Below are 26,972 nucleotides of genomic sequence, written 5' to 3' on the forward strand. Positions count from 1 at the left end.
TTGCAGTAGTCTTTGTATGTCCTCTGTAAGTTCAACCTGCATTGCTATTGTGTTTTTAACAGTGCAAGCACTGAAGCTACAGTGTTGTAGCTACTCCTCTCTGTGTAGTCCCATTTCTTTTATAAACTTTATTAGGTTCTCTATACCAGAAGTTTTTTACTTTTGATTTGAGCTCTCACAAAGCCTAGAATCTTCATATGCTTTCTATTTCTATTCATCAGGCCACAGTGCCAAATAATAATAAAAAAATTCTTCATTTGGAATATCTAACACAAAGTTCAGTGTTACTAGGATGGAATACTGTAGTATTTCATAATTGTTTTTCTGTACGTTTAAACCAATCTTTTGATTCACACTTTGTCACAAAGCTTATCACGTCACCATATTTCTGCTTTACTGGATTCCACACTGAAGGCCTACCAGCAATTGAAGGAAAAAAAAAATGCCCTTGACAGTGTTGGGATAAACCTTTCCAACTGTGCTGCCAATATGTTGGTTCAGTTGCATGACAGTAACAATTGGGTTTAGTGCTGAGAAGCGAAGTACTTGATGGTAGCCTTTTGTTACTTGAGGGTGTTTCTGATCCAACTAATTGTAGCAGCTGAAAAATTACACCTTTTCTCTTAAATGCTTTTCATCAATAAGTATCAGAGAATTGATAAAGGAGGTCAGTGCCATTACTGGTATTTATAAATTGCTAACTGAGAGAGGTCCACTTTTTTGCTCAAAGTCAGCTAGGATAGTGGCAACATTCATGAGCCTACATTGTTTCTCAAAAGCCATTGCTCAGTAAAGGCCTGGAAACAAGATTTCATGGAGTGGAGTGTTCATTTGCCATTTACAGCTTTGAAGAACTTGATTGAAAATCTAGAGCTACATCTGTTTCTTGGCTCTCAGTTCTATCTAGTCCTGTCATCTTCTCACTGCAGATCCCTACAATTGCTTGCCTACATGCAACCATTTAAGGGCTTGCATGTAAAGAAGGTGAATCAATTAAATATTTGGGCTAAAAGTGGAGGAGTAAGGACACATGTCCTTAAAGGTGTTTGTTAAACTTGGATCCTGTATGCACTTTCTAGTAAGAGATGGTGACGGGGCAGTGAATGGGCAAAAAAAGGATGGATGCCTTTGTACAAGCGTGTTCTAGAATTCTTTCCAGTTTGCACTTGTTGCAGAAGATCTACATCTCTGTATGGTGACTTAGGGCTCAGTCATGTGGAAGTGGAAGTGGTCATTGTGAATTGAGTCCAGAGAATTACTTTAGGCACAAAAGCTGTCCCACAGAATACCAGCAGGTGACATAAACATGTATTGATGACAATGAGGACAGTGGGTTTATTTTTTACTGCCAAGAGTTTTGAAGCAAACTGAAAAAACTACACGGCATAAAACCCCTAGGATAATTGTTAGGCACAGTCTGAGGAGACTAAGGAGTAAGAGATTTCTCTTTTTAATGCAGTTCTGCACTGCTGGAATTTTACCCTGAAAGTTTGGTAAAGACCTGGTCTATCCTGTAAAATCGGGGTTTTTTGGTAAAAAAGATGAGAGTTGATTTCTGCTAAGATTGAAGGAAAACATGAATATCATTAAAAACTAAACCTGCTTATTTCTGAATATACTGAATTCAATCAGCATTTTCTCTTCTAGGATCAACTTCAGACTTCCTCATGGCTCCAATTCTTTAAGTGCTCTGTCTTCTGATGCAGAGAAAAAGACTAATTTTGATTGCAAATATATTATTTCTATTAGGCAATTTCAGGCCTAGATTTCTCACTCATGTCTTGGATTGTGCAGTGTCTTCAGAAGCAGTAAAGGCTACTCAGTTTGGATAGTGAACTTGTCTAGTTCCATCTTCTACACTAGCTTTATGGTGTTTTGGTACATTACAAAGGTTTGGAAGAGTTTCTGTAACAGAAATTGGATTTAATTCTTTCCTCTAGTTCCTGCTGTAGCATTTCTAGGGTTTCTGCTTTGGCAGCAAATTAGGCTGCTCTTCTGTAGAAACCTGGAAAGCAGTGACTTTCTGTGGAGCACCATGTTCATACAGTCATCCCCCCCAACAAAATTTTTTTTTTTTTAAAAAAACTTTGAAATAACTAGTGAAAACTAGTAATGAAACTAACATGAGGGCTGATAGATGATACTAGCCTTTGAGAAAATGTCATGCCTTTTTGAAGACTAGTAACTTTTTAAAAATGCAAAATATATGTTGGAATTAAGTGTTGGAATAGAGTGAAAATATTGTAATCAGTGAAGGAAGAACCTTGAACAAGGTGATAGATTTTCTTAACTGAAGAGCTTTCATTTTTGGTAGGAAGATGGGATGACACAACTGATTAAAGCAATTATAGTTAAGAAATGGTGTTTGTTCTTTTTAGGAATACTTGAACACAGAAACCGTGACCAACTATTAACAAAAGTGCTAGGAAGACAGAAGAGGGCAGGAGGAATGAAAATACATAGTTTTTTTTCTTTATTATGATGAATTCACACAAATTCTTGCCTTAAGCTTGCACTGCTTTAAGTAGCTATGTAGACTTGCCTTGTAGTAGCAGGTTGAGGTGGTAACACTCAAAACTGTGTTCAGGCAGAAACAAGACACAGACCTTGAACTGAGAAAACTTGTTCTTCATACTAATTCATAAAATAACTTCTGGAAAAACAGAGCACACTGGACCAAAAAAAAAAAAAAAATTGAGTGGATGCTGTAATGGAGTAAACCTATTAGGGAATACCAGAAGTGTGTTCAGATGTATGTCATACAAGTTCTGGTATGCTAATGAAACTGTTGGCAACCACTTCTGACACCTGTCTGCTGTTTAGATCTAGGTCCAAGCTGCAGAGGGCTGTAAGTGGTTGGATCTACTTCTTCAGTATGTGTTTATATAGAATTGATAGTCTAAATCCCTTAATGGAGTCCTAGGAAGTGGAGAATTAGCCAGAAAGTAATATTTTGGGAAAACTACTTGAAGAAAATCGAAAGGAATGTCTTTTTTTTTAATGTGGAAGTACTTTAATCAAATATGAAATTTGAAAAACAAAGGTGTCTGCAGAATAATGAACTCCTGTAAACGCCCTTACACTGTTGTTTTCCAAAATCTGGTGTTAAGGTGTTTTACAGTTTGCTGTAACAAATACTGAAATACAGCAGAAATACAATCTAGGAATGAATACTTTTAGAAGTTGTTTACAGTTCTGCATTGCTGTGGTTTGTAAACAGAATTGAGACTGGGATGAAGTGGGATTATAGATGTGTAAACAGAATTGAGACTGGGATGAAGTGGGATTATAGATGTGTTTTTCAAAATAACATTTTAACCAAGAGCGTTTTGGCATTTCCTCTCTCACATTACACACCTGAGAGATTTTGTTACTGCTGAGGGTGTGGCAAACAGAGGGTGAGAGTAAGAGGCTGAGGGTGAAGAATAACAGGTGTTTTTTTTTTTAAATAGGTTTTATTGAAAAAGTATATTCTCAAACCACTTACAAAGTCAATGCCACAAATGTAAGAGTCTATATAAAACAGGCCTGTGTCATTTATTACCTTGGTGGCCCATATTTAATCGTTCTGGTTTTGTTTTTTTTTTTTTTTCACTACTGAGTTACTTGTGTACCCCATTACAGGACACTTTCAATCTTCTGGTTGTTTTTGTTGGTGTGGTTACAGGTGCATGGCCTTCAAACAAAAGGTCAAATTACCTGGCTTTTTTCTTCATTAAGAGAGAGGTGAAAGTGGGAGTGGGATCAGTGAATTTGTGAGGGAGTCTAAATGCTGCTGCTTATTTTATGTTCTTTTCTTCATGATTGACTTTGTTGGCGACCTGAAGGCATGAGTTTGGCCTCTCCTAAATAACTAATAAGGAACATTCTGTCAAGCTGAGGTTTAGATGGTGGGGAAATAAAGATGGATTTTTGAATCAAGCTTTGTTGACTTATTCTAAGAATATCAGCCTTTTGGGATTTCTTGGCATCATTTTTGATATAGCTTTGAGAGCCTGTGCATTTATCAGAACTACAAAAGAAAAGGCGGGTGTGTCACTTGAGATGCAAAAGCTAAGACTACTTTAACTGAAGAACATCTTTATTTCAAATAGCACTGAAAACAGCTAAAAGACGAGGCCAAGCATGGTAACAATGAAAGCGAACATCTGTTGGACAACAATGTTTGCTGCCCTTTATATAGGGCATTTGTGAACAGGAGAAACCATCTGCCAAAGACTGGTGGTTGAAAACATATTTTAATTAAGTAGTACATCTTTAATCATAAGCACTTTGTACTTTTGTCTGCAAAAAGTAATTCTGTTGCAATAAGTCAGTGGACAAAGTGGGTATTCTGTAGCCTGTCACCCTGTTTGAGGCACAGTGAGACATCTCACCTCAATGAGCTAGCATTGTGGTTTTTTTAACATGTCTTTCTTCTTCAGTATCATCACTTCTGTCAGATAGTTCTCTCTTCTTGTGAAGAACTCTTTTTTTGCTTATTTCCTTCTGTTTCGAGTAACAGGAGGTATTTATCAGATTGCCATGTATTGGGCCTGGCTTTTTGAAGTGTGCTGTAGTAGATGGGATTTCATATTCGGTGCTTGATAGATAATGTATGCTTTTTAATCAGGTAGTTTATGTATGTGCTGGCTAATAGGTTATCAAAAGATTCCCTAACAACCTCCTTCATCTCTTGGTTGTTTCTTCTGAAGCTTACTTGCTTAATTCCTTGTTCTGTGGCATGACTTATTAGAGCAATGACATTTTGCTGCTTCACACGAGACAAATACGATTTTATGTCTTCCCTTGTGCCTTGCAGGGCGTCACAACCGCTTTCCTGAGTAAATAGTTTTTGCAGTGATGTCCTAGATGCACCTTTTTACTTCTAAGTGATGACTCCCCATTTTGCTTTTATTCACATTCTTCATCTGCTAAGCTATCTTGTGTAGGTATGAATAAATAGAAAAATCTCTTTGACTCTGGAACTGGGCTGTCTGCTCTAAAACTGTTAAAAATATCCCTGATAGAGTTTTGGTCCAGTGCATCTGTCACTTTCCAAGTGGGATAAGAATTTTCCTGTTCCTTGAATATGGGAGAATTATGTTGACAGCCAGGTTAACACTCCAGGTGAGAGTCAGAGCTTAATGATGGATGCCTTCTGTCTGTACTGGCTGGCTTCAGTACTATGTAAAGGTTCTGGGGATATTATTTGTTATATTAGGCATAGCTTATTGGGTCCATCTTCTTATCTGTCAATTAAGTCTTGTAAGAGTATGTAGAGCCTATAAGAAGGCAGTCAGTCTTCCCTATCAAGTGCATTTGATTTATTTTTAACAATGGTATCTGTGTGCTGTCAACAGTAAACACCAGACAATAATGGCAGTTCTTAATGGAAATTCATTCAACAGTTGCAGTTGTGTAAAGAATTTACTGTTCAGTGTCATTTAATAATTTTAAAAATAAAATTTAAAATAATAACTTAAAAGTATTGATTATAAAATTGAGAATAATCCAGCCTTGTTAATAATTTTCTAAACCACTTAACCTCCTGACTAATGTTTTCATCAGTCAAGACTGATGCCCTCTCTGCATGCAAGTCTTGATTTTAAGGGTACTTCAATTCCCTTTCTCTTGCTAATGCTTTCACTCTGGTTATAAGTGGTCCATTTTTTGCACAGAATCTCCACTCAAGGGGTTTACCAGCAGCTGGCACAGGTAAAATAAGTGTTAGCCAATTAATTCACTCAAAGGGTACCTTTTGTTAGTCTGACTGTAATGCAGTCATCTTTACCTTTCCTTCTTTTCATGACTGGCATTTGTTTAGCCCTAACTTCTTCCCTGAGGCTTTCTATAAAGGAACCAAAGGTTTTGGGCCCCCTGTGTTGAGTTTACTTGAGGATGTGGAGAGGAATGAGAGCTGGTATTTCTTGTAACAATAATGAGAGACTCTTTGGCTTACTCTGTTCATAAGGAAGAAAGCTTTTCTTTAACCAGACAAAGGAGAAGAGGGAATGTAGCAGGTTGTTCACTGATCTAAGCATCTCAAGTAACAGCTAGTCTTTCTCTTTTTTTTTTTCTAGTGTTTGTGTGGATCTTGGCATTGGGGTGCTTTGAAGCTGCCTTGAAAGTGCTTTCAAAGAGGATACTAACACCTATTTAAGGTCCTCTATCTTTGACCTTCTTCCCATAGACATAGATAAGAACAGTTCAGAGGCACACAGAATAGTTATGGAGAAAAAAAGAGGTAACATGAATTAGTTTTAGGAATTTTAAGGCTTAATAAGATCACTCTTTCACCTTACCTATTTCTGCCTTCCACTCATGGTCATACCTCTGAACTTGGAATGCTGAGCTGTCCTAACTGCATTGAGCTGTCCTGTATGAATACTCAGCAGTTCTGATTTTTCCAACTGTTCTTTTGAACCTGTGTCTTCACAACTTGTTCATATAATTTCAAAGCAAAGTCTTTCATGTTTTATAAGACAAAAGGGAAGTCTCTTAGGATAACTTGAAAATGCTGGTTTGAGGGTTATCTTCACTTCAGATACTGATGTATTATAAAAACAGTTGCTACATCACTCTTTCAGATCTCTGGCTTGATACAGAACATTAGATGAAAACATAAGAGTTCTTCCCTTTCATGTCAAAGGATTTATTTTATTTGGTTATGTTTCAACCAAAACAAAGTTTAATGGAAAAGTGCTTGATTTTTATCTATCCAAATCTGATAATTCATTTGTGGGAGCTAGCATTTAAAGAAACTGAGAAGAACTCAGAGCATGCAAGGGTGGATAGTTCAGTGCTTGCTGCTTTTGTTCTGGATACTATTCTCATGAATATGTTTTCTTCTGATGCAAATATTGATAAAATATAAATAGGACTGAACAGCGTGGATTACATAAGGGCAGTCTTTGAGCATGAAGTATTGCTTACAACTTTCAAAAAGCTGATGTTTTATGACTGGGAGTCTCTGAGATGTAGATCTCAAGCTGTTTCAGACTTCTGGCAGTAGTTTGATTTTTGTTGCAGCTCTCGTCTGATCAGGGCTTTCAGCAGTGCATTTGGCACCTTGAAAGTTTTTTATCTGGAAAGCTTTTGTACTTGATTATGTCTTCTGTATAAGAGTTACTTCAGTGGTGTTGAATACCTTTGCTGTGTGTGAAAGTGCATGTAAACATTATGGGTGCGATTACATACACAGAAAAACTTTGAACCTGAGATTGGCAAGTTTAAGTTGCACAATGAGTGAGGAAAAGATAACAAATCCTTACAAATCAGACTGAAGTCCCAAATGCTAGCACAGCATTAGTTTCTCGTTTTGCTGGTGTGGCATATGTGTGTTTCTAAATGGGCTTCTGCTGTGAAGGCTACATCCAGTCGAACAGTGGGGACAGGACAGTAGACTAATAATCTGTTTTTATAATCCAAGCAATATGCTGCTATTTAACTTCAATTTTCATGACATCAGTACATGGCTAGCCTGCAGCAGCTCTGGTCAGCAGTGATTTTTTTTTTTTTTTCGTCTGACTACACTAGCAGATAGACTGGGTCAGTGGACTCCAATGCTGACTGCTTAACTGCATAATTTTATGAAGTGAATAATGGATAGGATCCAAATCCTTAATTTCATGTATTGTTGCTCTAATTTGCAGTGGAGTTCGTCTGTACAGCAAGTGTCTGAGGTCCATATGTTCCTGTGTATTATATAATTGCTTTGGACCAAGTGATTAGTTCAAATACTTGTGAGTTTGTTGTCTGTTATTTAAACAGCTGTGAATGTATATATAGTTTTTAGAGGGCATTCATGCTAGAAGAATACTTCCTGATACAAAAATAGTGTTTAAAAAGGGTGGAAGCACATCTACAATGTTAATATAAAACCACAAAGGTGTAGACACTTTCCCCAACCTTTGTTGCTCTCCAAGATAGATTCTGATGATCTGAGAATATATATGCCTCTTGGTGAGGTTTCTTATAATTGTCTATCTGAACAGGTCATGGAGAAATAAGGATAGCTCAGGAAAACTGGACCTTTCAAGCAATCCAATGACATCTGCTACTGGAAGAGTTTTACACCTTGTAGTGGCCATGAGATGGTAGTGTTTCGAGTTGTCAGGCAAGCAAGGTGACTAGCACACCAAGGCCCAGAATTTTACTGTGTTCAGAGAACTGTTGAGTCATGTCCTGGAAGAGGTTGTAAAGAACAGTGAGCAGGACACGTTGCTCTCCTGAGAGTTTCTGCAAACTGTGAAAATTACTTACTCTTGTGCTCATGAAAATAGACATGCTAGGCTGCGGTTACAGCTCCTGACATGAGCAAATCCGAAGTCCACAAAAGATACTGGTACTGCTTGCATGTGCAAGAGTGAAATTAAGCCTAAATTTGATTGGAGGCATGTGGAGACAAACAGGAGAGCATTTACAAGTATGTGGACAAAGGAAGATAAGCAGAACATGTCCCTGCTGCTACATAGAGAGGGCATTACATGACAATGTGCAGGTGTGGTGGAGATCTAAAAAGGGCTCTGAGGTACTCAGGACTTTTGTTTGCCTTGGCTTTTGCTGGCAGAGCCTGTTTGCAATTGTGACAGAACTTAATGGGCAGAGAGAGATGCACAATCCATGGTAGAGGAAGATCAAATTACAGAGGACTTAAGTAAAATGATCATATACAAACTTACAGGAGCAGGTGAGACTGACCTGTGGGAAGTGGCTGACCTGATTGTGAGGCCTCTCCCTATCATCTTTGAGAAGTCATAGCAATTGGGGAACATCCTCAGTAACCGAAAGTTGGCAAATGTTGCATGCGTCTTCAAAATGGACAAGGAAGAGTGAACAACTACAGCAATGAGTGAAATAAATTTATATCACCATGAATTGCAAAGCTAATAGAGCATTCGACTTGGTGTAAGTCACATAAATGCTGAATAAATGCGTCTGGATCTGTTTGAATTCTGTTTACAGGTATTCCTACACATGCTGTCTTGTGAAACTTCTGCTGTTAGCATTGGATTAACTCATGGTAGGAGAACTTGCTTTGCCACGTAAACTTTAGGAAGTTTGGAAGTGTAATGCTGACAGCAGGTTGACATTTAAGCACAGCATTGCGTAGGTGCATTTTGAACTGGACTTGATGTAGTACTAAACAATGGCAGCTTTGTTTAAGCCCATTCATAGGATCAGTGATGAATTGCTGTTGTTAGTATAGCTGAACAGGTCGAGAAATGTAAAATAGCACCTGGTTATGCCTTAACAATTCTGTGTAGCCGCTCGAATTAATTTGGTTGTGCTGGCCTTAATGTGTGGCTGGAGAACAAGCATGTCCTTTAAAGTGGTATCAGTGCTTTGTTTTGTCCTTGATTCACAGGCTGTCAAGCCATTTACAGTTCAGTTCCTGAATACCAGTACATACAGGTAACGTCTTGTGGGCAAACTGATGGTGGTGGCAGTTTACCTTAGTATGAATTCTGTATGTTGTAGCAGCTCACTAGCTGTTTCATGCCTCTGTGAGAGGTGATAACCTGACACTTGTTCTAAGTTGTGTTGTTTCTCTTTGTGAGCTGAAAGCTGTTTTTAAAATGGGCTTTCTATCTAGGCAGGAATTGCTTAAGTTGGCCTTTGTGTTTTGCTGTGAGGTGAATTGTGCTGGCAAGAGAGAACTAATATTGGAAGCCAAGGTTAATAGGTTTGAATTTCATTCTTCAAAGGATTTATTCCTTACCCTGATCCTCAGTCATTACCTATTAGAAGTATACTGTCTGACTTTCTGGGTTTGAAATTGATTGGAAGATTATTAATAATATAGTGTCATCTGTTTTCTGAGCATTTTAATACATAAGTAATAAATTAATGCTTTTGCAGTGATAGTTCTCTTAAATTTGGATCCTTTGTACTTGGAAAATAGGAGAGTCTTTTTCTTTCATCTAAATGAAGTAAAATTCACAACAGAAACTCTCCTCTTCAAAGCAAGATACCATGATGACGATCCAGCAGTTTTACTAGAAAGTATAGGAGTGGATAATGTAAAAAGCATATGAGGGGAAGCTGTCTTGATGAAAGCTTGCTGAACAGAATAAAAATTTCCTATTTACCAAGTCCACTCTTGCTAAAAGTCCAACAGTGGCAGCATTACTACCGAAAAACAGTTTCCTAGACCACAGACTCTCAGATAAATTTATTGTAAGTTTTTCAGTGTGAAGTATTATTTCCAGCTTTTGTAGCAAACAGATCTATGTAATGTAAATGTAAACATAGAATTTAAGAATCCCTATATCAGAGTTCACTTTAAAGACTCTTAATTTTTAGTCTGCATAAGTCAAAAACTAATATGTGGATTCGTTGCTAATAGCATAGGAGAAAGGAACTGCAACTGGTAAGTATTTGTCCAAGTACAGAATGAGATTCAGTACTCTGTTGGCCATTCAGGCACGTGTTTGCTGATTCTGTCCATTTCTGCTGAAGACAATGCTATGTATTGCAGTGTGATACAATGAGGTGAGAGATTTTCAGAACAATAATGAAACATCATACATTATGTCCTCATGAGTGAATTGCCTGTCTTTGGCATTGTTCTCAAAGAACTTGCTTGCCTGTAAGCAGTGAAGTTAGAGTGTAGGAATTGTGTTAGATCAGCACAGTGTCCATTACATATAGTACTGTGAAGCTGAGCTGTCAGATGGTCTGTTGAGGGAACATGTGGAGAGTAGACCACAAGAAATGATACTAGACAGTCAGCCTATGGCATCATCTGGAATAGATTCTGTTGAAACTGCCTCAGGATACTCTGGGTAGATTGTGTTCTGGTTATGTTGAATTTTCAATAAAATGTGGTATTGGTCTGCCCAGTGGAGGTTGCAAGAGATGTCCTTCATAAAAATAGGGCTAATACACTTACTGTACAAGCCAAATAAAGCCCTCTATTTCATCTTCTTAGAACCTATTCTGCTAGAATTTATTTTCCAAAGTGTGGATGCTAGCCAACCAACTATTGCTTACTTTTAAGCTAAACAAAGTAATCTTTGTGTTTAATAGAAAATGCAGCATTTCTAAAGTTGTTCCAGCATGTGTGGTGTTTTTTTTAAATGGAAATAGTGAATATAATTATATTGAAAAATGCTATTCATAGCCTTCATATTAGCTAAGTTCTCTTGCTTCTCAGGTGAGTAGAAAACCACTAATGAAGTGTTCATTCAATCCTGTGTAATACACATACCAATGTTTAACAGCTACTGTGTGTAACTGAGCCACAGTTAAATTGCTTGGGTTACTTGAAAACCTAATGGCTATTGTTGTCACTCTTAAACGCATTCAAAGAAACAGTTTGGGGTTTTTTTTTTAAGCTGGTTTTCTGCATAAAAAGTACTTTTGCGCTATAGGACTAAAAGGGGGTTGATACTATTCCAATTTTTAGAAGGTTTTCTGGTCACAGCTGGGCTGATAAGACTCAGTTCAGATCAGTACCAGACATATTAGTGGAAATGACAACAAAGATTAGTACTAGTCAACACTTGTGCTACTTGCAGAAGATACTTGATGCTTAGCAAAGCTTACCAACTTCTCAGAAAATGTCAGCTGATGTGGAGATGATACACATCTGGTGAGTTCCATTTTTTCAGAGAGAGCCAGGCTAATTCTGTTTGCACGTGAGTTTCTCGGGATAGTTGTTTGGTTTAGTCTATCCCTTGGATTTTTTCTCTGTTGATCTCTGTTAGAATAGAGTACTTTCAAGTTGGATCCCTGATCTCATATTTTTTGTTTTAAGAGATAGAACTAAGCACACCAAAATCAGTAGTTAACTAACTGGACGTTTCTGGAGACCGACATGGATGTACTAAAGGCATTGTTTTCACGTAATTGTGATTGCTGTAGCTGTTTCAGGGGAGCTACATACTCCTCTGAATGCTGTAGATGGAAATTACCACATACTGCTCAAGTTAATTTCTTTAAATGTATGCTTTAATGTATGATTATCTCCTAAATTTGTGTTCAAGGCATAATATATATATATGTGTATATATATTTTATATTAACTTTCTCAGATTGAAATTATTATTGTTTTAAATCTTGAATAAGTGGTTCTGCAGAGATTTACATGCAATTTATGGCCTTTGATTTTTTTCTATGTGAGGTGTTGCACAATGAAGGCTGGAGATAAGGCAAAAAATCATTAATGGTATTTTGACTATTTAATTTTTGTGAAACTATCATTTATGTCCAGAAGATAAAACAAGTAACTGTTTCTTTAGATTAGATCTTACGTTTTATTGTGGGCTTTTTGGTGTAACATACAGTCTGACTTTTATTTATTCATGGGGATTCGGTGGGGAAGCGTTGCATTTTGTCCTCTGAATCCTGCTGCTGTTCTCTTATCAGAGGTTTCAGTTTAAGTTCAGTTTTCCGCTTTGAGGCTATCCATTATTAAGAGTAGACAGACGCAATGACACTGGGGGGTATCTGTTTAACAGGGGCATATGGTACTCCTTTTAGATGCTTCAGGATAGATACACGAGCTACCAAGATCAGAGTTTTTTATTTACCTGCAACTTAGATCAGTTATTTGGCATCTCTTTGGTAAGTTTAATTTAATAGATGTCATTGAAATCACAAAATGTGTTAAGAGAAACCTTCCGTTCAGTGCTCACTACATGTAACCAAGACTATTGCCTCTGATTGACAATTTTGATCCTATAGAATGTGGGTATCTTGGATAAGCATAGGTTATATTGTAGAGTGGTAGGAAAAGAATACCAACAGATGTTATTGCCATGCAGATGAAGTTGCACTGCTTTAACAAAGAGTAAAAATATATGAAAAAGCCCAGGAAGAACTGGTCTCAAAGTTCCCATCCATTGGAAGGATTTGATGAGCAAGGATACACTAGTAAAACACTGGCACTACTTGTGGTTTCCTAACTATTTATTCCAAACTCTTGATGATGGTTTCTTAGTAAACCTTGTAAGATGTTTACTGGGAAAGTATAGTTACAGTTCTGTTGTGTATAAGGAAAGTAAAGGAAGAAAATTCTTGCCAAAGTAATTTTAAAGTACATAGAAATGTGTGAGTGAAATGCCGGTCTTGCAAACAGCCTACAAACACTTTCTATTAGTGCCCAAATTTTCTTGAATGTGAAGTTGGTAGGTTCAACTGTAAAGTTACTTAAATCAACTGTCAGTTCTCATGGATTTATTTTTAAAATCTAGGTTATTCTCCATGTTCTTGTGTTGAGACTTCTATCAATAATTGTACTGCTGCAGTTTTGCATGTTTTTCTATAGGTAATGATGTCTTGGTATAAAGCTTGTCTTTCTATGTTATAAATAATCTGATGGGAAATTTCTTCTTGGTGTGTGTATAAATGCTGTAGGTCTCCATTTGTGCAGTTGGAAGTAAACCAAAAATTCTTTGCCTTCAAACTATTCAGGATGCAATGTGGTTTTGAATGTGACAGTTATGTAATACTAAGATGTATCGTCTAGTTTAAAAAAAAATACACTGCAACTTTAAAACACCCTCCATTTCTTAAGTTTTAAGGTAGTGTTTCTTCTGTAACACAGAATAAATTTTATTTCCAGTAAATGTATTACTTTCCAGTGGGCCCACATAGATGTAGGCAGGCCATATGTTGATGTCTGTGTGCTGTGTAGAAATTGGCAGATAGGGGATGGTGTTCCTCCTGAAGCTGTGGCAGTTTTTTCATAAAACATGTTAACAGATACTATGATTACTCTACTTGCTTTAGATTATATGTTGTTATAGATCCCTCAGAATGTAGTAGGATGTCTGTATAAATGTTTTATGCAAACTTGAGGTTGGAGCATGATGACCAATGTATATGTATTTTCCAAATTCTGTTGTGGAAGCTGAGTAAATATATGTGTATGAGTGTATGTGTGTGTGCATTTCATGGTTATATATGTGAGTACAGTTTGTATATGATAGAGCATACAGAATAATAAGAAACAGTGACTGCTTCACACAAACTGAATGTTAATCATATGGTTTTGATTTATAGCTAAGGAGAAACTCTGTGAAGAAGTCAGGATTTGTTTAGCAAATGTGACATGGCTGTACTAGATGTGTTTTAATGTAATCGTTGAAAATTGGAAGGAGTATTTAAGAATATAGGAAGGCAAAAGAGCTGTCTATGTTGATGGGTTCCAAATGACTTTTGTATAGTGTAATTCCATGATGTTGATGCTTATGGTGAAATAAGCCTTTTGTAAGCCTGATGTTTAAGGCCCATGTTTTACTAGTGTTTGTAAAGGCTCGTTGTAGAACACCTATCATGGAGGGATAAATTACTGTGAAAGGATAGACTTTAATGTTATTTTTTTTCGTCATCCTGAAGTAGTTTTAATGGTGGCAAATACCAGGCTTCTATTATCTCCAAGCAGATGTGTTTTTAAATTGTAAATGCTTCTTAAAGCTGAAGTTAAAAAGGACTTGGAACATTCATAGGATATAAAATGAAGGTGTTGTATTGTATAATAGCTGATCAGTTACTGTCTTGAAGACTGCAAACTAGAATTCTGTGAAGGCTTTTAAATGTGAATTAAAAGAGATAATTTTAATTTTTTTTCTCATAATAATTGAACTTACGAATTGCATTTCATCTCTGAAATACAACTGTAAAACTTACATCACCTGGGCCTCTTTAAGAAAACTGACTTAACCAATAATGCCTGTGACACTTGCTCTTGAGATGATTCTGAAAATCCTTGATTTCAATGATGCGACTCATGCAAAAGTTTCTCAAAAAGACACACAGATGTGGTTCTAAATAAGATATTGTATGGTGAAACCTGTTCTGAAATGTACTGGCTTTGCCTTCTTCCTTGCCTTGTGTTTAGAAGGTTCTCATAAGATCCGAGTCTCTAGTAAGGATTTAATCTTTTTGTACATAAGCATGAAAACCAATCTCTTTTGTGGATAGGACTTCTTTAATTGCAAAGGCTACCAAAAACAATCAATTGTGCTGATATTTCTATTAATGCCAGTTTTCTTATGAGGAAGTTAAAATTCATTAGTTCTGTTATCTCAATAAAGTACTCTGATTTTTTTCCTTCTAGGCTATTTACTTTCTAGAAGAGAGGGTCAAGCAGGATCCCCTGAAAAGCCATTGTCTGATCTGGGTCGTCTCTCATACTTGGCTTACTGGAAAAGTGTTATATTAGAATATCTTAACTGTCACCACGAAAAACAAATCAGCATCAAAGGAATGAGTCGAGCTACTGGAATGTGTCCACATGATATTGCCACAACCCTGCAGCAACATAGCATGATAGATAAAAGAGAAGATAGGTCAGTGAATCTTGTTAAATAAAATAATATTTTTTTAATATGTATTTATATAGAGAGATATATAAAATACTGAGACAAAACATTCACACTCTACTTAGGAAATAGTTGATGTGAAAAATGTCTGTGTAAAATTACTGTTGTTAACATGAATGATAACCATCTTACTGAAGAAATTGCTACAACCAGGTCTTGTTAATGGGGTCTCCCATTTCTCCCTAAACAAACAGTGGGGTTTTGGATCATCTTTCATGTTAATGGTTATTAGAAGCATCTGGCCAGCTTGAAACACTTTCAGTGCAAAATTTTATTTGTTTTATCATTGTGTGTAAGCACAGTTCCTGACTTTCACTTTGCAAGTGTCTTGCTTTGAATACCGGTGAGGGGAAGAATTCGGTTTATGGGTTGTAATTCTTCTTCCACACACTTTTTGCTTGTTTATTTGTTTTAATTTTCCCCCCAATCATTACTGAATTCAGACAAGCCATGAAATCAGATTAGCTCTAGATGAAGTCCTCCTGCCCAAGGTACTGGGAAAGCAAGTTTCTGTTTTAGGTTATGATCAGTGTTGAAAATCAGTGCATTGGGAAAGGAGTTCCTGTTTTGTGAACATCTTGCTTCTTAATGATCCTGATTTGATATTTTAGATTTTAAGTGGGTTGGTTTTGTTGTGTTTGTGGTCATTTTTCATAAAATGCCTTAAATGGCTTTCAATGGTATTTGTGTTTCTGAAGAGTATCTTAATTCTTTCAGGATATTCCAATAAATGGAAACTTCATAATTAAGCAGAATTGCCTTACAAACAGTGGCTTGCCAAAAAAATCTAAAGATGATCAGGAGTAGCTCAACCTCACTAACTTTTATGTACACCAGCACTAATATTCAGTTCTATTAAGTTTCAAACTAGTGAGGAGGCAAGTTTTCAAAGAGATTATATGCAGCTTGTGCCCTGCAAATTGCTATAGGCCCATAATACTGACATTCAGTTAGTAAATAACATTTTTTTTTTATCTCTAGGATTTAAAATGGTTTACGAACGAGGTCAGTTCATCTTTTTTCACAGGTAGTAAAGCTTAGGCAGGGATATAAACTGACCTGGCCAAAAGTATTCAGGTCTGTGCCTGAGCCAGGAGGAGATCACATCTTTGAAATTCCTGTCAGACACTTACCTTGGGAATTGTATATGGCTTCTTACGGTTTCCTACATTTTGTTAATTTTTCTTACAACAGGTGAAGTAGGATTCCGTGAAAAGGGTTCACCTGGTCTGACTTCTTACTGAAACAAAAGGGCATTTTTTTTGTTGTTTAGAATTGTATAGTTCTTTGTAATAGGATTTTGGTGGGAATATGTGCCAGTATGTTAGCATGCTGTACTGTCATGTTGGTCTTCACTTACTTTTCATGTGCTACATCATTTCGTAGTTGTTAGAAAGTTTTCTACTGCATCAGCATAGGACTAAGATACATTTTTATGTTTCTTTAGAAAACCTATGTTTCCAGCTTGCTTTCTCGTCTAGTTAGGTGCCATATTCATTGTGTAATATTGATGAATTTCTCACTCTTTAATTGATGATTCATGGTGTTTTTCTGTTTATGCTTCTGTGTCACATGAAAATCAGAAATTGTTCTGGCAGTGAACAAAGTACCAACACTAAACTACTTGTGTGAGTTTAGTTAACTGCTAAGCCTTTCCTCTCTGCCTTGGTAATGTTTAGTATTAAGCTTTCATTTAATAAACTTCCTTTGCTTCCTCTTAGCAGACAGTAGCGTGTGTTACCTATGTGTGTCAGCTGATACTTTTAGTTTGATGTATCCATTTACCCATGTATTTTTACAGGTTATTGTGCAAAAAAATTTAAACTGTAGGAAGATTTTGAGGCAATTACTTTCTAAAATATATTACTGCTTATTGGTTTGTAGATTTGTAATTATTAGAAGGGAAAAGCTGATTTCAAGTCACATGGAGAAACTGAAAGCGAATCCACGTATCAATGAAGTAGATCCTGAAAGTTTGAGATGGACTCCTTTGTTAGTTTCTAATGCTGCAGTTTCTGAAGAAGAGAGAGAAGCAGAAAAGGAGGTAATAGCAGAAACTTCTTATTCTGAATTTCACTTGCTTTGGAATTCATCACTCAATATTCAGCGTTAGGCCAGTTTTAACTCTGACCAGTGCTTAACGATAGTCGATACTGATACTATTGTAATACACAATATTAGAAAGCTGTGCAACAAGATACCGTAACTTTGAGGGGATGGTTATGAAGACTTGAAAGCATGAATCACTTGTCATGGAGAGGTGTTTATCGCTCCTGAGGTAGTCAAAGAGCATGTAATCAGATCAAATTTGGTGCAGAGCTCAGGGGCTGCAGTGTCAATTGATTCTTTGTGTTATGAACTTGCTCAAAGCGATCCATGTCAGTGGGCATGTAATGTAGTGCTAAAGGACTTAAATCAATTCACTGCATCATTAATAGTGCTAAATATCCCATGAAATGCAATCTTCTTTGGTTTGTTATCCTAACTGTTGTAAAGGAGCTACTAGATGATTCAGCTGGAATGTTGTTCCTAGGTTAGCTAGCAGTGCTAATCGGGGTTGACTTATTGTAACTCTTTAGAATGTAAAAGATACGGCTACTTAAATGCTGTTTCAGTGACCCATTATTTCAACCTCAACCCTTCAGGCTGAGCGTCTAATGGAACAAGCTAGCTGCTGGGAAAAGGAAGAGCAAGAAATATTCTCCACAAGAACTAACAGTAGGCAATCACCTGCAAAAGTACAATCTAAAAATAAATATTTGCGATCTCCAGAAAGTGTGGCAGTGGTGGGAGAGCGAGGGCAATCCACAGAGCAATCTAAGGAAAGCAGCGAGGAGGATGGCGGAGATGAGAAACATCAGAGTTCACCTCCCCGGCTGACAAAGCCACAGTCACTGGCCATGAAAAGAAAGGTGTGTTATTTCAATGGTTTGGTTTAAAGTCTTTCATCTCTGATTTCAACCCATTTGTTTTCATCAAAATAATCTGGGGTTTTACCAGCATTTACGAGACTGCTTTAATCCTTTCTGTGTTGTTTGGACACTGAACAGCTCCTGTCTGATGGATTTTTCCTTCCATCTGACTTTTCATCTTTTTCATTTTTAACAGAACTGTAAAATACTAGGTGACACAAAAAATCAGAATTTCTGGTTAATTTTTAAACTAGTGATTGCCCTCTGCTGTTTGGCTTTGGTATTGGTTCAATATTTTAATGGGTCTCTCTTTTTTTCCCTTATAAGAAGGAGCCCAGCTTGTAAGGTTTTTCTTGTCATCCTTTTTGATATAGGTACTTCTTAAAGGGGAACACCGTTTTTCTGAAACAAATGCTGTTAAAACAAAAGGGTTTTTTTAACCCATGTTCTTCTAATTTCCAGAAGTTTTAAATGTTAAGTTCTGCTTACTGCAGCGTTTACATCACTTTATTGAAAAATTGACTAGTTGAGCGGTTTAAATTAGTGACCTAAGTGTCCTACTCTCATCCAGTTTCTTTAGCATATGTATTTAGATGTCCCTGATGAGAATTACGGAAACTGGAGTATCCCTTTTTTTAGACTTTGTGAACATACTTAAAAATAACTACAAATCTGTAAGAAGGCATAGTAATAGAAATATTAACTATTGGACAGGTTTTTTTTCTTTATAGCATCCAGCTATAGGATTCTTTAAGTATATTGTTGAGATGCATTTTAAGCTTGAGGTGCACTTCCTTTGCTGTTACCTACTTTTCTACATACATACTTATTTCTGAAGCAGCAGAAACCAGAAATGTTAGAGGAATAAACTTTGATATAAAGGTTATTGGGGAATTGTAAACCTACAGAGGCAAAATGTGTAAGTATGGTTTATTTAATATTGCAGTGAATATTATTTGACAGAATTGGATAAACCATTGCAATATGAAGAAAACGGTATTCTTAGATTTCACCTGCAGAAAGGTTTGTGTGCATGTATAGGTACATACCTACATAAATGTTTAGAAGTTTTACTTTTAGATTTTGTCTATGTGTGAATTTAATGCAGTAGAAGATTTTAGGGGTTTTTTTAATGAATAGTTTATTGTAAACTCACTTTACAAAAAGTTAATTTTTTTAATGCCCAGAGTCAGGTAACGAAGAGGAGTGTAGGAAGAATTATATTTGTGGAATTATTTTTCAGAGACCTTTCATATTGAAAAAGAAAAGGGGCCGTAAACGCAGAAGGATTAATAGCAGTGTTACAACAGAGACCATTTCTGAAACAACAGAGGTGTTGAATGAGCCATTTGATAACTCAGATGAGGAGCGTCCCATGCCGCAGCTGGAACCAACCTGTGAGGTGGATGTGGAAGATGATGACTTGAAGCCTGTGATTAAAAAACCATTTGTGTATCAACCTGGACAGCAGAAACAGGAGAAGGAGGAAGAGGAAGAGCCAAACAAGGAGGAGAAGGATAGTTCTTGTTACAGGAGTGATGGCAATTGTACAAGTAAGATGAAAATGTTCTTATATTTTCAAAATTGTCAGATGGCCTTCAAAGGAGCTGTTTATTTTTGCTATAAATCTGGAAATTTTCCATGATTTCCAGAAATCATGAAAAATTAGTTATTTTATTCTTAAAATCTTTAATAATACTTTCTACTTAGAGGTTCTTTTGGAGCCATTATTCTCACATATTTTACTAGAATTCAGTGGTGGCTTCAGGTTTTCTGTGTTTTGTTCCTGTTATGTTTACTACTTTTTTTATACCTGACCCATTAAGATTATAATCTGACTTTTTGTGGTCAGAAAACAAATGTTTTCCAGTCTGAAGCACTACAGTCCTTGTCATGTAGCCAAAGCCAACTTTTATGTCCTTACAACAGGGCATTTCATACTCAACGGAGTAGAGGTATCACTGGAATATTATCTAATACTGGGCTTGTATCCTTTGTAAAGGATACAAGCAAAAAGTAAGATTTGATTTCCACAAATACCTTTCTGTTCAGCATTGTTGGTAATTTAATGAAATGTTTGTTGTTTCTGGGGCATAATATGTCCTCAGCAGTACAGTCCCTATTTTATTTCCCCTGAAAACAGAGGGGTAGTTTAACTGTGTTCTTTCAAAGCTGCTTAACTGGTTTGATTTCAAGGATATTACCTGGCAGAAAAGCTAATGGATGGCTAATGAAACTACTAACAAGCTATTCTGAAAGTCTACTCATCCCTTGACCTCCTGGCTCTCAAATTGCACTTACAAGTTTTAACTCCAGAATGAATGAATGGATTCTCAGGTTTTCTCTAAGAATCCAGTATGTACTGTTTTAGTATTTTAATAACTGCATGTGGAGTTTAATCTTGGTTATCCTCAGCTGAGGGATCATGCACTGATTTCTCCTTTAAACAGATTTTCTGTGACTAGAGCAACCACACTTACGAATGTTGATGCTGCTACAAACCAGTGCATATGTATGTTAGAATATTGCTGCTTTGTTCTGCTTCTTCACAGAACTGAATTAAACAAATAGCAGCAAATTCAGAGTGTTCCAGCTGTGTCCCAGTGACGAGATATGCACTGGTTTGAGTAGACTGATACTGTGTGTTTGTCTAATTGACTGTAGGAGTGTTATAAAACTACAGTGAGAGGCAGAACGTGGCAAAAAAGTATCACTGAAGCCATTACACTCCCAAGTGTGCAGCATCTTGTATCCTAAGACTTCTCCTTTTTCTCATATATATATATATTAGTGGTATCTGGGAAAAGGGAAGAGCAGAGGAGTGAATGTGTTTGGGTAGATTTTGTAGGCAGTGGAATAAATTAGTGTTCTGACACACTCCGTGTTTAACTTCAGTTATCTTTTGTGTATTGTGAGCATGATATGTTGCTTATGAGAATGTACTGGAAGTAACCACCTTTTTTGTGTTGGTACTAAAGCATGGCTTTATGCTCTGTATGCCTTGTCCTTCAGACTGGTTGAACAGGAAATTCCAAACACATGTTATTTCTGTCAAATAAGATGAATATGCATTAAGCTGATATCTGTATAAATTGATGGCCTATCTATATTCTAAATACAAAGGTTAGTAAATAATTGGAGAATGTTTTTGCCTTAGTTCGTGTCTAATGAAATGGTGGTTCTGATGCTAACTGTTAAAAGGCCACCAAACAAGTACGACTTTACTTACCTGTGTGAGTTGTAGATATTGTGTCATTCTTTTGTGGTTTGAGATCTAATTCTTGTTCCAGAGTTTCATAAAACATTTTGAGTTTATTTTTGAGTTTGTTTGAAAATACTTACTAGTTTGTGCAAGCTAAGACTTCTCTTTTGTCTCTATTTGTTGCCTCCCAAAGATAATACAGAGGATGTAGCTGTGTTGGAAGAAGGCACTAAAGACAATCTTGAACCTTTAAAGAGTAAGCAGGGTTGGCCCAAAGGAGTTAAGCGTGGTTCATCAAAATGGAGGCAAAGCAAAGAGAGAAAACCTGGCTTTAAACTCAATTTATACACTCCACCTGAGACTCCTATGGAGCCTGACTATCAGGTGCTGGTGGAGGAACAAAAGGAAGTAGCTGAAGATAAGCCCTGCTCAGTTTCTACTGTTACAGAGGAAGCACTTAAAGATCCCCTCCCAGTATTACCACCACCGGATGATGATGAGGTAAAAGAGGTAGAACCTGAACCTCTGCATCCACTCAGTGAACCCTTAGAAAAACAAGAAAATGATATGATGAAATCTGGGGAAGAAGAAAGGAATGTAGAAGAAGGTGAAATAAATTCAAAAGATCAAGAAAAAGACAAAGCAGAAGAGGTGGTTCTGCGAAAAGAGGAGTCTGCACATTTGGATGATCAGGAGGAGGAGGAGGAGGAAGATGAAGAACCTTCTCACAATGAGGATCATGATGCAGATGATGAAGATGATAGCCACATGGATTCAGCAGAAGTAGAGAAAGAGGAATTGCCTGGGGAAGCTTTCAAAGAAATCTTGGAAACACAGCAATCTTTTTTAGACGTAAATGTTCAAACTGGTAATTCCAATCAGGAGGATTTAATGGATTGTGGTGTGGACCTTGCAGCTGATGAATGTGAAAGTGATCAGAAAGAACTTGCGACAGATTCAGACCCAGTGCCTGAATCTGATGATGATCGTACAGGTAACAACCAGGACCAAAAATCTGGTGAGGAATTACAGTCTGATTTCAAGGCAGAGAATGCTGAGACCATGGAGATTGATTCAGAGACTGTTCAAGCAGTACAGTCTCTAACCCAAGAGGCAAGTGAACATGAAGATACATTTCAGGACTGTGCAGAGACTCAAGAGGCCTGTAGAAGTTTGCAAAACTATGCCCATAATGACCAAAGTCCCCAAATGACCACACTGGATGATTGTCAGCAGTCTGACCACAGTAGTCCAGTTTCATCTGTGCACTCTCATCCCAGCCAGTCAGTTCGTTCTGTTAGTAGTCCAAATGTTGCTCCTTTAGAGAACAGCTACTCTCAGATCAGCCCAGATCAAAGTGCCATTTCTGTGCCATCTCTACAGAACATGGAGACTAGCCCAATGATGGATGTTCCCTCAGTTTCTGATCATTCGCAACAAGTTGTGGATAGTGGGTTCAGTGACTTGGGGAGCATTGAGAGCACAACAGAAAACTATGAAAACCCAAGCAGTTATGATTCTACGATGGGCAGTAGTATCTGTGGGAACAACTCTTCTCAAAACAGTTGTTCTTACAGTAGCCTTACGTCTAGTAACCTAACACAGAGCAGCTGTGCTGTGACACAGCAGATATCTAACATTAATGGAAGCTGCAGTATGATGCAACAAACAAACATAAATTCTCCTCCCACTTGTAATGTAAAATCTCCCCAAGGCTGTGTCGTTGAAAGACCTCCAAGCAGCAATCAACAGTTATCCCAGTGCAGCATGGCCACTAATTTTACACCACCTATGCAGTTAACTGAAATCCCTGAGACTGGCAATGCCAACATTGGATTATACGAAAGAATGGGGCAGAGTGAATTTGGAGCAGGGCATTACTCACAGCCATCTGCCACCTTCAGCCTTGCCAAGCTGCAACAGTTAACTAACACGCTTATGGATCATTCTTTGCCTTACAGCCATTCAGCTGCTGTAACTTCCTATGCAAACAGTGCCTCTTTGTCCACCCCCTTAAGTAATACAGGGCTTGTTCAGCTTTCTCAGTCTCCACATGCTGTTCCTGGAGGACCCCAAGCACAGGCTACCATGACCCCTCCCCCCAACCTTACTCCTCCTCCCATGAATTTGCCACCTCCCCTTTTGCAGCGTAATATGACTTCATCAAACATTGGAATATCCCACACCCAAAGACTGCAGACTCAGATGGCCAGCAAAGGTCATGTTTCTGTAAGAACCAAATCCACATCTCTGCCACCTGCTGCTGCAGCCCATCAGCCACAAATTTATGGGCGGGCTTCGCAGACTGTGGCCATGCAAGGGCCCACACGGACTTTGACGATGCAGCGTGGTATGAACATGAGTGTAAATTTGATGCCAGCCCCAGCTTACAATGTCAATTCGGTGAACATGAATATGAATACCCTTAATGCTATGAATGGTTATAGTATGTCCCAGCCAATGATGAATAGTGGATATCACGGTAATCATGGGTATATTAATCAAACACCCCAGTACCCTATGCAGATGCAGATGGGGATGATGGGAACTCAGCCATATGCACAGCAACCAATGCAGACAGCACCCCACAGTAACATGATGTACACTCCTCCAGGGCATCATGGCTACATGAATACAGGCATGTCTAAACAGTCTCTTAATGGATCCTACATGAGAAGGTAGGCCCTTTGGAGAGACAGTCTACCAAACTGGCATATTGGATTGATCTGCACAAATATCTTTTGGAGAGTATGATTTCAAAACCAGCAATTGGTGTGAATGCAAAAACGTTTGTTGGCACCATTTAAAAGCTGTATGCAGCAGAAAGCCTTATACAATTTTTTTTATTTGTTTTGGTTTTGTTTCATTTTGGTTTTGCTTTTTCTTCTTTTTAACTTTGTGGGATATAACTTCTCTTTTCTTTGGGAGAAATTAGGTGGTTTTCCATTTTTTTTCGTTTGTTTCATTGAGCTTCAAGTTCTCTGGAAAGGAAGAACTCTTTCTATGAACTGCAATTACACAGCAGCTTATGGTTCACAGCCATTTTATGTGCCTGCTCCCATTGAAAAAGTGGATAAATAGACTCCAAAACTATCAGACAGTACTGGATCGTGAGCTTTTTCTCTCTCCTTTCCCCACATGTAAATGCCTTTTAGCAGTTCTTTTATTGTATGATTTTGTTTCTGAAGGTGACACTTCTGCATGCCGCTAATGTCTTTGTTAGTGACAGTGCATTTTGTAGTACTGTACAAGTGTTGTGCTTAACAGTAAGCCATTTCTTAATTTTTTTGCCTTGATTAGGTTACCCTAGTTTGAGGGGTAAAAAAAAACAAACAAAAAACCAGAACTATATTTTTGTTAATTATAAAACTTGTAAAAAATAATTAAAAAAAAGCTGCAAAAGCTCTTCACATTTTGGTTAGTTCAAAGGGTTTTATTGCTGTATGTTTAGTGTAAAGTTGAGACTATTTTCCATTTTTGTGACCAGTTTCTTTGGGGCTGAAATAGAAAAAATGGCAGCTTTCTGTTTTATAAATACTGTTACGATTTTTTTTCCTGTTGATTGAAACATCTCAGTGTTTATTTGTCAAGTTTTGAAACATTTTCATAGATGTCCAAATACTTGGCAGGATTTAAAAAAAGAAGTAGTGAATTTGGTGTAAAGTTGCTATTTTATGGAAATGCCTCTAACTTTACATTTTCATTCCATCTGTAGATTTTTCTATCTTTATAAAATATTGGAGTTATTTTTTAATGAAAAAAAATAGAGCAGTAGCGTGTGAATAGCTCAAACCAAGCTTACAGATCGCATGTAAAAAGGCAAAAGTTATTTGTGTCTGTTTATATTGCTTCCTTTTTTGTAGCCTTTGTACCTGTACAGAGTGACTGTAAGGGACGAACAGAAGAGGCTTGATACATGTAAAAATAGGACCCAGTGACACTCTTGTATTTATCTGTTATCTTTTTAGTCACTTAAAAAAAATTCCACAAAAAAAAAAAAAAAAAGAAAAAAAAAATAAAAACTGCAAAAAACAACACCCCATCCCCAAGCTGTACATTTTAACATAAAATAAATTATGATGAGCCATTTTTAGCCTCTTGTGTCTTGTCATAGTTTCATGTTGCATGGGAATTACCTCCTGAAACAGTGTGTGTTAGTGCTCTCACATGCTTGATCTAAAGCCCATTAAAGTCGATGGGGTTTGGATTCAGCTGTTAGAGGCTAAGTGTAGGTTACTCATCATAGTTGCATACACCTTGTGAAAATAAAGAGTATCTAAGATTATTTTTTTAATAATCTTAATAAAATGTTGAATAAATATGTATTTAATACATTACAAGGTTGTCAATATTTCATATATGAAACCTTTCGTATAGAAAGTGATAATATGTGTACAAGGGTATATGATGGCAACAGACATGGTATTTGAAGCGTAGCTTAATGGTAGAATTGTAATCTATCATTATTGCTGTGGTAAAGACAATGCAAATCTTGCGTTGAACCTCTGAGTTCTGTGTATATGCATGTCTATGTGAGCACACAAACACATGCATACAGGAACACTTCTAGCAATGGAAGGTCTGTAAAAATCAGGAAGACTTTCTATACATGGAGCTCTAGAGTAGACAGGTTTAAACTGGAAAAATGTGAGTCTGCACCAGAATAAATCCTTGTTAAAAATTTTTCAAAATTATTCCACTGTGAATGTTGCCACCGAATTCCCACTGACACTGCAGGAAGACTGCTAGCTAAAGTGAAAAGATCGAGAAATCTGTTTTGTGCTATTCTTTATCTCCATGTATCTCCAAGAATACCAGCTCCTAGTTTCTGAGCAGCTTGGAATCTCATTCTTTGGAAATTGTTGATGCATTCTTCTGTCACTGTATCAGTGCTGCCATGTACCAATTTACTAATCTCCTATGCAGGACAAAATGAGGGGCAACTACTTAAGAAGTCTAGTGTTTTGCTTTCTACCAGTAGTTGAGAGGCTGCTGAGAGCTCTCTCAGTCTCTACCAAAAGCAGCTGGGCCACAGGAAATTACATTTTTCCTTTGTATTTTCACATCTCAGAATGCAAAAGAAATGCCCATCCACAGGCCCTAGAAAACCTTGTTTTAATACAGTTCTGCATTTAAATTAGCTGCAAATCCTCTTCTGTTTCCAGCAGTCATCAAGCTGTCATGCAGGATACAAGAAAGAAAATAACCTGTAACTTGACTGAGGGAAATTGTGATAGATACTTATATTTTAGTATGTTATTTGGTACAGAATTCCTGTCTGTAAGGCTAATGCTAAGAAACATGCTGCTGCCATAGAGGTGAGAAAATTCAGCTTTCTCCATCAAAGTCAATGAAACAGCTGGACCATGTGTTTGAAAGGCAGGATTATCAGACACAAGAATAGGAAGAGTTGTTGCACGCCTAGGTTGTGAATGAAATATCAGTAGACAGCTGCTCTGAAAAGGTGTATTTGAAGGTGTATGGAGGTAAGTGGAAAGAGCTGAGGGACCCTGTCAAAGAATTTCTTGATGCTTTAAACCCACA

At 37.2% G+C, this 26,972-nt stretch overlaps 1 protein-coding gene across 1 annotated transcript in view; it reads left to right on the forward strand.

Annotated features, from left to right (window-relative positions):
• KAT6B (lysine acetyltransferase 6B) overlaps nt 1-24,110 on the forward strand; it is a 92,818-nt gene extending 68,708 nt beyond the window's left edge. Inside the window, exons 12-16 of the mRNA XM_054382115.1 lie at nt 15,050-15,281; nt 17,199-17,358; nt 17,960-18,226; nt 19,470-19,779; nt 21,622-24,110. Of these exons, the coding sequence (XP_054238090.1) occupies nt 15,050-15,281; nt 17,199-17,358; nt 17,960-18,226; nt 19,470-19,779; nt 21,622-24,110 (3,458 nt within the window). The remainder of the gene's footprint in view (nt 1-15,049; nt 15,282-17,198; nt 17,359-17,959; nt 18,227-19,469; nt 19,780-21,621) is intronic.
• The last annotated feature ends 2,862 nt before the right edge of the window (nt 24,111-26,972 follow it).

The sequence above is a fragment of the Indicator indicator genome, chromosome 7 (genome assembly GCF_027791375.1).
Source record: "Indicator indicator isolate 239-I01 chromosome 7, UM_Iind_1.1, whole genome shotgun sequence".
NCBI classification, from domain to species: Eukaryota; Metazoa; Chordata; class Aves; order Piciformes; family Indicatoridae; genus Indicator; species Indicator indicator.